Here is a 13,829-nt window from a genome sequence, read left to right as displayed (position 1 = left end):
CGTTAAGCAAATTAACCATAACATTTTTATTAGGGTATTCACTGACTAGATTAAAAATAGTATTGCAAAATGTATTGTTTCTAAACAGTTTTAAATAATAACCTGTCGAACTTAGAAATACTCAGAAGGAGAGATGGGCGGAGAGAATGTTTTGAGCCAAATGCACTGCCAAAATCTGAGCCAATCGAACATTCCTATTAGATTTTGCCCGAGGATTTATTCTTATTAAATTAAATTTGTGAGTATTTCAATCGAACAGAAATTCTATCACCTTTATGTATCGTGTGCTTGTCAAGTTCAACTAGTTTTAGGAATCAAAAACAATATTGTAACTCTATTGATTAATTGATCTTAGTTTGTTAATTAATGGCACCAATAAATGTGCAAAATATTGCGATGCAATCAATACGCCTTTTTAATGCACCACCAACGTAGAGTGCGCCACGCGAGTTCGAGAAGAAACGTCAACCAAACCGTTTGTTTACATCAGAATAAGTATTTTCCCCAACGCAAATAACAGCATTTTTCATTCAAAATCTTGCCAATTTCCATCGGTATATGTCTTATTGTACGATTTTCCACAAATCTGAACTGATTTGCACCTAAACTATTCACACACAAGAAATCCGGAAGATCATAACCACTAAGGCACTTTTCTAATTTTCCATTTCTCTCAACAAAAATATTCCTGAACACCAGCAGGATCTTTTCAAAAACGTTACAGAATTAAATTTTTCAACTGTAGATTAAGTTTTGCAGCATCTCAGATGAATCAATTTATCAGGAAAAGTAAAAAAGTGTTCCGCTTCCTATGTCTCAAGGCAAAAATTTATGCTCAACACTCTTTTTGACGTTCTCCTATTGGCAAATCAAAGTTGGCACTCGTGGAGAATAGAAGAACTATAACAGTGATGATGGTTTCAAAATTTTCCACGGGGAAGTATACGAATGCAATCTTAAAATGCTTTTATTTTTCAAATGGAGCATTTTATTTAAATCTGGTTTCTGCTATAGTGGTAGAAAAGCTGAAATCTATGTATACACTTAAAAATCTGAAAAGAAATTATTTTTTCTATATTATACGTCTATTGAGTAGTCCTTAAGTTTTCTACTAACGTAGCATTAACCAGATTTAAATAAAATGCTCCATTTGCAAAACAGAAGCATTTTAAGATTGTACTCGTATACCTCACCGTGTAAAATTTTGAAACCATCATCACTCTCATAGTTCTTCTATTTTCCACGAGTGGCAACTTTGATTTGCCAATTCACCACCAGAGACTGAATCGATCGTTTAGTTTCTATTAAAAAGGCCTATTAATTATGATTTGAGTAGTAGTTATACTGAAGATCCGAGAGATGTCGCCCCTTCAGTGGTAGGAAAATAATTTTTGCAGCAAGGAGAATGTACTCGTGCAATTTTTGTGCACCTAAAACTGCCCATAAAGACGATGATGAATAAAAACTGAAAATTTTCACGTAAATCGAATCAAAAATAAAAGTCATGTGAAATGCAGGCTTCCATAGAAGCAATGACATTTATATAAGGTGTGGGCCAACAGGCAGCTTGCTGGTGTTAGAAGCAAAAATGTTGTAAACATTGCAGAACATCTCCGAACAGATAGAAATACGTCACTGCCAACATACTGAGAGCAGATAGAAATACGTCACTGAAAACAGCTGTTTTGTGTAAAAAGATAAACATTGCAATAAAATACGAACACCACTAAACATTTGCACATTTCACTAACACCAATAAGCCCTTTGGCCCAGACCTTATATAAATGTCATTGCCATAGAAGCAAGCGTTTCAAGATAATTTAGGTACAAATCCCTGCTGCCGAATTGTATTTTGTTTTCTCCGCCTATCTCTCCCTCTGAGTATGTCTAGCCGAACTTCAACTTTGATTTTCTCAAAATGGTGGATATGTTAGATTGGTCTATTTGAAAAGTGACGCGAGAATTATGAAAATGAGTTTGACAGCGATTTGTTATGTATTTTCCTCGGATTTTCACTATAGTCGCTATATTCATAGTCTGGCGGATAGAATCTCGGGAACCAATTGAGCTGTCAAATAGCGGAACCAATCGAGCAAATCACGACCAACAACAGAAAAGAGCACATCAGCTATTGCAAACAAAACTTCGGAAACCGTTTTCTCATGATTCAAGGCTCGCCCACGCATACTAACACTATCTTTGGGTTGAGGAAAGACTCCCCTATCCGATGATGCCGGTAATTTGCGTTCGATTGTCGAGGAAAAAATAATCAACGTTTGGTTTATAAAAGTTGATAGGACCTTTTCAATTGTTGGTCTACAATATATTGAATTGGTTCCGCTTTTTGATAGATCGAAATTCTATCCGCCAGACTATGAATATAGCGACTATAATTTTCACTAACCGTTCTCACATAACACACCAAACAACGGGACGTAAAAATCTCTACATACGCAACGTAGTGTGCGTAAGATGAACGTATATAGTCATGTGCTCTCTCAATACAAATACTCACTCAACCAGCAAGCAGTAAAGTGGAAAGACTGATAATCATTGTAGAGTGAAAATTTACTGAACGGGAGTGTCAAATCGAAGTCGCGGAATCAAGTCGTAATTACGGATACTTTCTCTTATCATAAACATATTCTACCGAAAAGTGCAGTGCTTGAGAAGGCAAATTTTCGATTTTCATCAAACATCGGTTGGATAAAGAGAAACTAATCACAATGGCCACGTCATTTACAAATTTTTCATACGAGCGATTCATGAGAAACATGGGTCAAAATTTGTAAGTATTTCCTGTAGTGACATCTTTTGTAGTGGCTAGATAGGAATAAAATCTCAAGTTTTGAAAAAGTGATACAAGGCAATCGAAATCGTAGTTAAAATGACGGTGCATTTTAAATTATCTTTTCCTCCAATAGACGATAAACACGTAGCCCGTAGCCTTATTATGAAATAGTGAACAAGAAATTGCGTTGTTTGTATGTATTGAATGAAGATGGTGCGATCCACAATGCAGACGTTTAGTTTTATGCAAATAAAATAAATTAATATGTTATACAAACTTCCAGAACTTTCTAGAAACAAATTATTCGAGCATCGAAACGATTGTTTTTGTGTACATATGTTAAAATAATGCGACATTAAAAGTATGTAGATTCAAACAGCGCACATAAACATTTTGCTTGACCTCTACAAAACGACTTGCTTCAAGGTTTTCGGTTTTTCTATAAAATCAACTAACATACAAACAAAAATTCTCTTTTATTTTAGGGAACCCAGCGTAAGATACCACCTGTCCAAAGTGTACGCATGTCTCACCGCAACATGCGCAGCGGCTACCATCGGATCACTAATCCATCTCCAAGGAATATATGAAGCTGGGTTGTTCAGTGCACTCATCCCGCTGGGTCTAGTGTTGGGCCTAGTGTTCACACCGGATAATGGCAAAAACTTCAACATGCGATTGGGACTGTTGCTAGCTCTTGGTGCATTCACGGGACACTCAATGGGCATAATGTTGGAACAAGTCATGTTCATCAACCCAGCCATCATCGTTACGGCTCTTGTTGGAACAACTACCATCTTCACCTGCTTGAGTGCATCGGCAGTGCTGGCGAAACGTGGAAGCTACCTGTTCCTCGGAGGCATCCTGTTTAGCACACTCAGTGCAATGGCCCTCATCAGCTTGGGAAATTTGCTGTTCCGATCCTACTTTGTACAAGAGGTAAGTCCTTGACGAAAAAAAAAATGGAGCACGTAGCTTGTGTATAATGGATGATTTTGTTTGGATTTCGATATTGACTCAAAGATTGCACCAGTCGGAAAGTAAGCAGATACTGTGTGTATATAGCGGTACGACGTCATGCCACTTGTGGTGTTAATAGCTTCAAACCACGTCATACATTGTTTGTACATTACACTACTTTTTATTCTAATCTTCGCTTTATTCTAATCTGTGCATAGGTAGAAATAAACAGAAATATGCTTAATAGGACAAACCTAGAGTAACATTTGAAATGGCCCTATGTCCCGTAAACAAATCAGAAAATGAATTTTAAATTTTTCCGCCACTTTTCAATTCATATTTAAGAAAACTGAAGTATTTTAGGCATTTATATTGTTCACAATAACAAAAGTAACTGTATCTCAGTATACAACATCCAAAATATGCGAAAACCTTTCAAAAATATATGAAAATCGACAACAATTTAATTTCATAAATTAATAAGCCTTTTTGTGAATCTTTCAATGGATAGGCCCTTTTTGTTAAGCCGTTGTGCTTGTCATCAGAAATGGTAGGCCCTTTGCTAAGCCTTTTCGCAACGTCAAATAAATTCAAAACAAATCATCGGCCTTGCCTCAAGCAGTAGGGCGTTTTAGCGTGCGGGCCTATAAATGAATCGAAAAATTTCTTTGATCGGCCGTTTCGAAAATCAAGTTATTTTTAATGATTTTTCTCGATTATGCGGAACTTTCTTACACGATTAGTAGCTATCAAGCGGTGCTAAAGAATGGTATCAAAACCCGATTTGTTTACGTTTTGGACATAGGCCCATTTCAAATGTTACTCTAGTTTTGTTGATCCGTTGTGCTTGTCATCAGAAATGGTACGCCCTTTGCTAAGGCTGTGTTCCGTTTGGTGAATTTTCGCTTAAATGTGACAGATGGGAAATTTCCAAATAAACCTGCTATTGTACCAGACTTATTTCTGACAGACCAGGAATCAATTTTGACAAACACCTTATCGAAAATCGGATGATCAACAACAGAGGGATTTTCGAACATTATAATTTATTTTCGAAGCGTCAAATTTAAGGGGGGGGGGGGGGTGTAAATTTCACCTCTATTTAGCGTGACATAATTAATGCATGGGCCCTATTGTACGTCAATAGCAGCGAATTGACCCAGCAGCTGGTTTTCCGTTTGCGACAATTGATGGACACGATTCATGATCTTTAATTTGGAAGCGCGAAAACAACATAACCGAATCGGGTTCTGGGGTTAGCAATCTTAAGGTAATTTGAGTTGTGGGCAATCTTGTAATATTCATTTGAGAATAATGCATTTTAGCAACTACAACTAGAAATACGTAGGTAAACGTTGCTACCGTTGTAAACGCTATCGCTAAGAGACTATGTTATACACTGGAGTCGCTTTTTACGCGGTTTTTTTTTACACGGTTTTTTTTTACGCGGTTTTTTTTTACGCGGATTTCGGAATTTACGCGGTTTTTTTTTACGCGGATTCCGGAATTTACGCGGTTTTTTTTTACGCGGATTTTGGTTTTTTTTTACGCGGATTTCAGAATTTACGCGGTATATCGCTTTTTACGCGGTTTTTTCTTCCACGGTTTTTTTTTTACTCGGTTTTTTTTACGCGGATTTCGGAATTTACGCGGTTTTTTTTTACGCGGATTCCGGAATTTACGCGGTTTTTTTTTACGCGGTTTTTTTTTACGCGGGACGTATCACCCGCGTAAAAAGCGACTCCAGTGTACATAAAAAATACTGCAATATTGGCATGAAAACCATCAAAAATACGGAAATTAAAAATTAGGCCACAATTCAAACCTGGATGCAGTTTCGCCCTCGCTGATGGCGAACAAACCGAGGGGTGAAATTAACTTCACTATACTAAACTACAAAAGTTAGTTACGCCTTTTTGTAGATGTTAATTTAGGGTGATAAAACATGTACATTCGTACCCTTAGGTACAAATATCACCCCTACTTCAAATTTTTCATCTGTACACTCAAAAAATATTGAAATCTAAATAGTATAAAAGTTACGCTAAATCGCAACTCTCCTGACCGACGCATAGCTTGGTATAATGAGAGAATGCAAGCTTAGTATAAAAATGCTTTATTCATTGAATAGTATAAAGTTGCGGTATTTTTTAGGATGTATAAAGTCCGTTTATTTGTCAGGATGCGTTTTTAGATTGCGTTTTATATCGTGACAGATAATGAATAAAAGTAAACAGCAATAATGCAGCAATATTTTTATTGTCATAATTTAAGGTAAAATATAAATCGTGAACGTTCTCAACCGAGCCTGCTAAACTATTTGCGTTCTCCAGTTTCCGTTCTATTTGAAAATCACTGGAGCAATCATTGCCAAGGTGCTGAAATATGGAACAGATATCTGTAATTAACTATCTATGAAGAATCAATCTCTTTGTTATAGACCTACCTCATACTCGCACGATAGATTGACCTTCAGAAAGACTATTGTAATGTTATGGTAATTGTGTAAGTAACCCTTTCGCATACGGGCGTTCTTGGATTGTATCCGACCAGCAGCTCCAGATCGGATTCTTCACAGGAATTCAGCAAAAACTGGAATGAAAATTATGTGGACGATTTAGGGATGGAAAAGAATATTGGTTATACCCCCTCCCCTTGGCTAGTTTTTGCACCTTGCTGTTGGTGGGCGGGCTTAATTTCATGCTAGTGGAGTGTTGGAGACGGTAGGTTTATGGTCGGCGTTGCTGGCTCATGCCGCGATAGAATGGCGTCATGGGCAGGCAATGGGGATTACTAAGCTTCCCCTCTCTGATAAACCACTGCATGAGAGAACCAAAGATCTAGTCTAGCAGTGATAGTATCACACTTGTTACTCCTTTTATTGAGAGCCGCGTCGTAGTACGCTTACGTATAGGCACTGACGTTGGGTGTGATACTGGCGGGTTTTGCCGCAAATCACTCTTATTTTATTTATTTTTTACGATAGATTTATTTGGGTTTGCAAGGGAATTATACTATTGAAGTATTTCAGAAAGTGCCCATCGGTGCTCCTTCTATTTGCGTGACAAGCTTTCATTGTTGTTTTCATTGAGGTATTACTCAGGGAACAATGCTAAACACCATTTTTGTACATGGTATTGCAACTAATCTTATATGTGCTTCATTTTGATTTGGGATAAGTGTTTGAACTATGGCTCGGGATTTCCACTGTGGTGTGCTTCTATTGTGACATACCCATATGTATTTTTGTGGTGCGACATAGTGGAAACGTGAGAGCGTAATTGGAACATATACCCTATATAATGTAAATATCAGCTAGGAAACTAACTTCAAAATGAAGCATTTTAGTCACATGAAGGTGTTACCTGGGTCGAACTAAGATATAATAAATAGGTATAGGCTTAAATCAAAAGTACTTGAAACACGTTTAATTTTAGATTACAAGCACAAGTGCAGGTACTTTATAAAGCATGGGTTATGATTGATTAGGTGAATTAGAGCTTTTAATAATTTATTAAATTAGACTAATGAGATATCATAATCATCAAATGAACTTAAATAAGAAACTTCAGAAAGTCTAATGACATTAAGTAGATTAACAAAAGAATTAGGATGCGGGGGGTCCGCTTAGGAGGCAACTAACCTTTAAAGTTGTAGAATAAATCTTCTTATTTAGGTTTGAACATTAACAAGAAAACGCAGGCAGACCAATACTATTAAGCAGATTAACAAGGAGAGGAATAGTTTAGGAAATAAGTAAAAGTAAAGGTATGTGACAATTAATAGCTTTTAAACTTTTGGAGGTATTGTATTCCCCTGAGTTTGTTGTACTCGATTACTATATAATTCTCTCAATACGCGAAATCTCTTATATATGCGGTTAAAGCATTTGAGTTAACTTATTTCTTAGTGTTCAAGTACTTACATTTGTAAACAGCAGTCAATGCTAATCTATGAACTAAACCATACGTAAAATCGATCTTTCCTTATGTGGTATTGATGCATGTTTAACTTTTCGCGGCTGTCGGAATCAACGCGCCTACGTCTACGGAGCTTACGCAGAAGTGATACGCAATTCGGTAAAGTTTGTCAAACGCTTTTGAGCTCATAGAATTTGTTCGGTGCGGTCGCGAAATCTTGAAATAATTGATACGTTCTTTAAATTAACTAATTTGATACAAAGCTCAGCAGTAAGTAAGTAGAATATCTAGGGAGGAAACCAAAATTAATCAACTTGCCAACATAGGCTATCACATTTATTTTGGTGGCACTCTTTAAATGATAATAAGCCTTTTTTCTCGCTTCGGTTGTCTCGCACGGCTTTCGGAATTCGCGCGGTTTTCGTAACTTACATAATTTAGATATTTCGTTCGAAACGGATTTACTTATTCAATCGGTTTACTACGCGGATGTATCTACGCGCACACGTCACAGCATTTTTTCTATAACTATCTTGAAACAATACATACGGAATCCAGTGTTTAAGCGGCCAACATAGGCTAGTCCTTCTGCTGTATTGTCAAAGATAGAAGCAAAATTTATTCAAATGGGTCAAGTCTTGAAAACTAAGCTGTCAAGCAGCTCCAGCTTGATACCCAATAAAAAAAAAAAAAAAAAAAGAATATTGGTTATACTGCATTACCTGTTGGTTGAAAGTGTCTATCGATTATATTGGCTCATATTAGACCACTAAACTACCGACGAAACCAAGATCGACGTAAAAAAATAAAGACTGGATCGAAAACCATTATGAGCGTCATCGAAATATTTACCTCAATACAAAGTGAACGATTTCTACGCCTTTATTATATTACGTGAACGATTTCTACGCCTTTATTCCGACTTAGTATAATTTTGAAACCAAATTATAATCAAATCAAGGTTTAAATATTGATAAAACATAAAATGATTAATTTTTAACCTTTCTATGTTTAGTAATATTTTTGAGTGTACCTACTCCCCTCGCTGCTAACAATGTTCAGCGAGTTAATGGAGCTACCTATGCTGCTATTGCAGCGGGTAGAAATCAAAATACTAACCAACGTAATTCTAACGGAATTTTTGACAATTTTGACTTAGGAAGCATTACTGCCCCTAAAATGGAATTTTCACAGAAATCATTAATTGACATGATTTCTGATATGCTTAAATCTAACTCCATGTTTGATGCTATTCAAACTGGGGAAAAATTTGCAAATAATATTATCATGATTTTAAAATTCAGTAATGGATTTTAAAGCATTAAATATTTTAAATTGGAATGCTCGATCTCTTAAAGATAATGAAGACGAGCTATTTAACTTTTTGAGAGTTCATAACGTGCATATTGCCGTAATAACTGAAACGTTCCTTAAAGCTAACCATAAGGTTAAGAAGGACTCAAATTATTTAATTTATAGAAATTATCGTCTTGATGGACCCTGTGGTGGCGTTGCCATCATTGTTCATAGACGAATCAAACATAAAATTCTTTCTTCATTTGAAACCAAAGTTTTTGAAACTTTGGGAGTTTCTGTTGAAACAAAATTTGGACAACTTACGTTTATAGCTGCCTATTTGCCATTCCAATGCGTAGGCCAGCAAAAGAATTTTCTCAAGGGTGACCTCCAGAAACTTACCCGTCATAGGTCTAAATTCTTCATTATTGGTGATTTTAATGGTGTGCTCATGGAATAATGCTTAAAGCAAATCCAATGGTAATATTCTGTTTGATGATTTTCTGCAGGTTATTACACTATTCAATATCCAAACAGCCCAACATGCTTTTCTTCTGCAAGAAATCCCTCCACTATTGATTTGGTCTGATTTGATCTGATTCATGTCAACTTTGTAGCCAATTGGTTACCCATGCTGACTTCGGTTCTGATCACCTTCCAGTAACTTTTGAAATATCCCAAGAAATAATTTGTAATCTCAACAGCTCTACTTTCAATTACCATAGAGCTGATTGGGAGCAATATCGAACATTTATGGAATATAACTTCGATCCAAACATTCCTTTGCAAACCAAAGATGAAATTAATTATGCTCTTGAATCTCTGACTACTTCTATAGTTGAAGCAAGAGCTGCCTCAGTACCAAAATGCGAGGTTAAATTCGATTCAATTATAATAGACGACGATCTTCAGCGCTTGGTTCGTCTTAAAAATGTCCGTAGGAGACAATATCAAAGAACACGCGATCCTGCCATGAAGGTTATCTGGCGGGATTTGCAAAAACAAATTAAAAAGCGATTCTCTGCCTTTTTACTTTTGAAAATAATGTTTCTAAATTAGACCCGAGTTCCAAACCCTTTTGGAAACTCACAAAAAAATTTAAAAAACCTCAAAAGCCTATTCCAGCGCTTAAAGAAGGTGGTAAAATTTTGATCACAAATTTGGAAAAAGCTCAGAAACTTGCTAAGCAATTCGAGAGTTCCCATAATTTCAATTTGGGTCTTACTAGTCGTATTGAGAATCAGGTTGCTCGGGATTTTCTGAATATTTTCTCTCGGGAAAATATTTTTGATGATTCCTGGGGGACTGATTTGGACGAAGTAAGGTCTATAACTAAAAAGTTTCAAAATATGAAAGCTCCAGGTGATGACGGAATTTTCTATATCCTCATCAAAAAACTCCCAGAGAGTACCTTAACATCAATACGAACTCAATTTTTGCAGATGAGCAGTTTGGATTTCGCCATGGCCATTCAACTACTCATCAACTCTTAAGAGTTACCAATTTAATTCGTTCAAACAAATCTGAAGGCCACTCAACTGGAGTTGCTCTTCTAGACATAGAAAAAGCATTCGACAGTGTTTGGCATGAAGGTTTGATTGCTAAATTGAAAAAGTTTAATTTTCCACTTTATATTATGAAATTAGTTCAAAATTATTTAACTGACAGAACTCTGCAGGTAAATTATCAAAATTCCAAATCTAATCGACTACCTGTTAGAGCAGGAGTTCCTCAGGGTAGCATTCTTGGGCCTATATTGTATAACATTTTCACTTCGGACCTCCCTGATTTGCCTCAGGGTTGCCACAATTCTTTGCCCGCTGATGACACAGGGATTTCCGCTAAAGGAAGAAGTCTTCGTGTTATTTGCAGCAGACTGCAGAAAAGTTAAGATATTTTCTCTTCTTATTTACAAAAATGGAAGATTTCTCCCAACGCTTTCCAAAACTCAACTTATAATATTTCCACATAAGCCTAGAGCTTCCTTTTTGAAACCTAGTAGTAGTCACATAGTCACTATGAACGGAGTTCCAATTTCCTGGTCAAACCAAGTGAAATATCTTGGATTAATACTTGACCAAAAATTAACTTTTAAAGATCACATTGAGGGCATTCAAGCCAAATGTAAAAATGTTTGTATCCTCTTATAAACATGAAATCCAAACTTACCCCCATTAATATATTGAAAAAAAATGCATTTCCTTCACAACCTTTTCCATGGATGCTAAGGCTTAAAAAATATTGTAACTACGATCGGTGCAGAAAGTACGACAAACTGTTTTGTCACATAAGAGGAGCATAATCTAAGATCATAAAAGTATCTTAACCCTTATGTACTCGACAAAGGTTTTTTCTACTCAGTGCTATTCAAAAGGGAGCTGGGTACTCGGGTACCCCGTCGGGCACATAACGGCTAAAGAATATTTTTTATTCCTTTCGTTGTAGTAAATTTTTGAAGAAGAAAATGACTCAAATAATTGAAGAACCTTCCACCATCTCAAAATATGTTTTATCGATTTGGATAGTACAGTAGATACAGTCCTTACTACAGCTGCTGTCTTCGATAGTGAACTGAAGATACAGCATTACACAATGCTAGAACTAAGTCTTACCGACCTTCTAATTCCGATTCTTTCCTTTCAATTGTTTCATTGTAGCTCACCTTGTACATCGGCTTGGCAGTGATGTCCGGATTCATACTGTTCGATACCCAGATGATCATGGAAAAGCACCGTATGGGTAGCAACGATTGCATCGCCCACGCTATGGATCTGTTCTACGATGTCATCAGCATTTTCCGCCGTCTGTTGATCATTCTTACCCAGAAGGAGCAGAACAACGAACGCAAGAAGAAGAGGAACTAAACTTTGACATTTTTTTTTGATTTTTCTATATGCCACGTAAAATTATACTGTGTATTTTAAAGGTACAGTTTGCAGAATCGTTGTGTCACGTATAGGTAGTGTAATTGCAATCAACAAAATTCAGAAGCCAAGTCCACAAGAAGTGCAAATTGACTATTTTGTTGTTGCTGTTGGTGTTTTGAGCAAGATTTTTTAACAGCATTCGTATTTAAATTAAATGGGATAACACAGTGTTCTGGATTCTAAAGACATAAAAGTTGGTTTTCAATAAATAGTTATCGAGCGTCAGTCAAAGCCTAGAGATCATCATCATTAGCGAGCGTCACTCGCTAACCCTTCATCAATCGTTGAAATTGGACAATTTGAAACCAAACCGTAACTCAATCTATCATGAACTTACCCGCCAAAGGGATGTTTGTTTGTAGGAGGTAAAATCGTATTTCTATATGGTTCTATTAATAAAAAGAAGTACCTATTTATGGAGCATCTGAATTCTGATTAGATCCGAAACACCAGGTGTACTAACAAGAGCAAATTTTCGTTATGTCGTAAGTAACATTCACACCGATCCGAGAAAAATAAAGTTTTGTTTTGATGACCGAAAAGTTATTCCTATTTCCTATTAAACACATATAATCTCATAGTTATAGCAATGTTTAACATATTTAGCAGGGTTTTAATCATACAAATGCAAATCGCTAGCTTTCATGCTAAAAAATACTGGTTTTTGAGTCAAAAGTTATTATACGTCGTTTGGTGGCCACTATTGTTACTTAAGTCAAAGTTCATTTACCAGGATATTCGGGAGAATTATCAATTACGTCTCCTTACGTGCAGCCCATTCATCATTTTAAGACCACCGAAATCATATTTTTTTTTCCTTCGGTTTGTTTTTTCCGTCGATCTTGTTTTCCGTGCTGAGCACCAATGCTACCGACGAGCCAGGAAGGCAGCTCCCACACCTGGACCCTACCTATCGACCCATCAACTCATGAACCGGGGACCAACGGCTTTACTTCCCATCCGAAGGAAGGCGTGATCAGAGATGTTATGCATCAGAACATCCCGGCGGCGCCGACTGGTATTGAACCCAGGCCTGCTGGGGTGAGAGGTAATCACGCTTACCACTACACCACCGGCGCCGTTGACACCGAAATCATCTTAGCAACAAACAGTTCGATTTATTCACTTTAATAATGAGAAAGCGAAACGACGAACGTACACTTTCCACGGGTTTCTCAGCGCTGTTACTTAAGGCAAACGGCATCTCCATAGAAATCGGGTGACTTAAGTAACATCGAAAACTATTTTGATGGGAAGGTGATTACGTCAAAAAGCAATTTGACTGGTAAATAAATTTAAAAATGGGATGTGATCCTATATTCGGACAGTAATAGCAGGAGCATCGATTGACACTGATAGCTCGACTTTGTTTACCTTTGTTACTTTCGACGTAATGAAAATTTGCTCATTACTGTATTAAAATATCATAACAAGTGTATCTTTTTTTCTGTGCTTGAAATAAGATTTCGTGTAATACCAGAAGAAAATGTATGACCAAACGAAAAATTGTCACTGGCATTCGTTGTTCGTTGTTGGCGTGTATGATTTGACGTAAGATTTAGGTGCAGCGAACGATGCTGTTGAAGTATCAGTTGTATATTAGCAGCTCAATCTTCAACTTATTTGCCGGCATTGTTCCAAAGGTACGGTGAGGTCAGTATCGTGTTGATGATATCCGTCTGCTCTGAGTTCCGTTTGCCTAATGTATTTCTCGATACGGCGATGGCGTCCTGTTTTCGCTGTGGATTGCAGTAAGGTCGACAAAATGGTAAACTAGATGCAGTTCTGCCTGCGCCATTTAGGTATGATCCCTAACTTCTACAACTCAAAAGTCCACCACTAGAAACTTACTTCCTTATTTGAAATCATCCTATCCTTACCGTAGGACGGTATCGCGAAGCTCAGGTTGAGGCATAAGCATGCCAGCATGAAGCA

General features: G+C 36.9%; 1 protein-coding gene across 1 annotated transcript; it reads left to right on the top strand.

Moving 5' to 3' along the window:
• Positions 1-2,537: 2,537 nt before the first annotated feature.
• Positions 2,538-11,835, top strand: BI-1 (Bax Inhibitor-1). Its single transcript, XM_065219507.1, has 3 exons — positions 2,538-2,788; positions 3,277-3,730; positions 11,625-11,835. Exons 1-3 carry the CDS (start codon positions 2,727-2,729, stop codon positions 11,829-11,831), a joined length of 723 nt encoding a protein of 240 aa, XP_065075579.1. The 5' UTR covers positions 2,538-2,726; the 3' UTR covers positions 11,832-11,835.
• The last annotated feature ends 1,994 nt before the right edge of the window (positions 11,836-13,829 follow it).

The sequence above is a fragment of the Ochlerotatus camptorhynchus genome, unplaced genomic scaffold (assembly GCF_037179485.1).
Source record: "Ochlerotatus camptorhynchus isolate MF236.1 unplaced genomic scaffold, CSIRO-AGI_Acam_v1.1 ptg000105l, whole genome shotgun sequence".
In the NCBI taxonomy this organism is placed as follows: domain Eukaryota; kingdom Metazoa; phylum Arthropoda; class Insecta; order Diptera; family Culicidae; genus Ochlerotatus; species Ochlerotatus camptorhynchus.
This window is presented reverse-complemented; position numbering and strand designations above follow the sequence as displayed.

What these genes read in the sequence shown, in the direction of transcription:
- BI-1 (XM_065219507.1), top strand. Translation starts at nt 2,727, where the DNA reads ATGGCCACGTCATTTACAAATTTTTCATACGAGCGATTCATGAGAAAC. An exon ending in AGAAACATGGGTCAAAATTT is followed by an intron (nt 2,789 to 3,276) that starts GTAAGTATTTCC and finishes CTTTTATTTTAG; the next exon opens with GGAACCCAGCGTAAGATACC. An exon ending in GATCCTACTTTGTACAAGAG is followed by an intron (nt 3,731 to 11,624) that starts GTAAGTCCTTGA and finishes GTTTCATTGTAG; the next exon opens with CTCACCTTGTACATCGGCTT.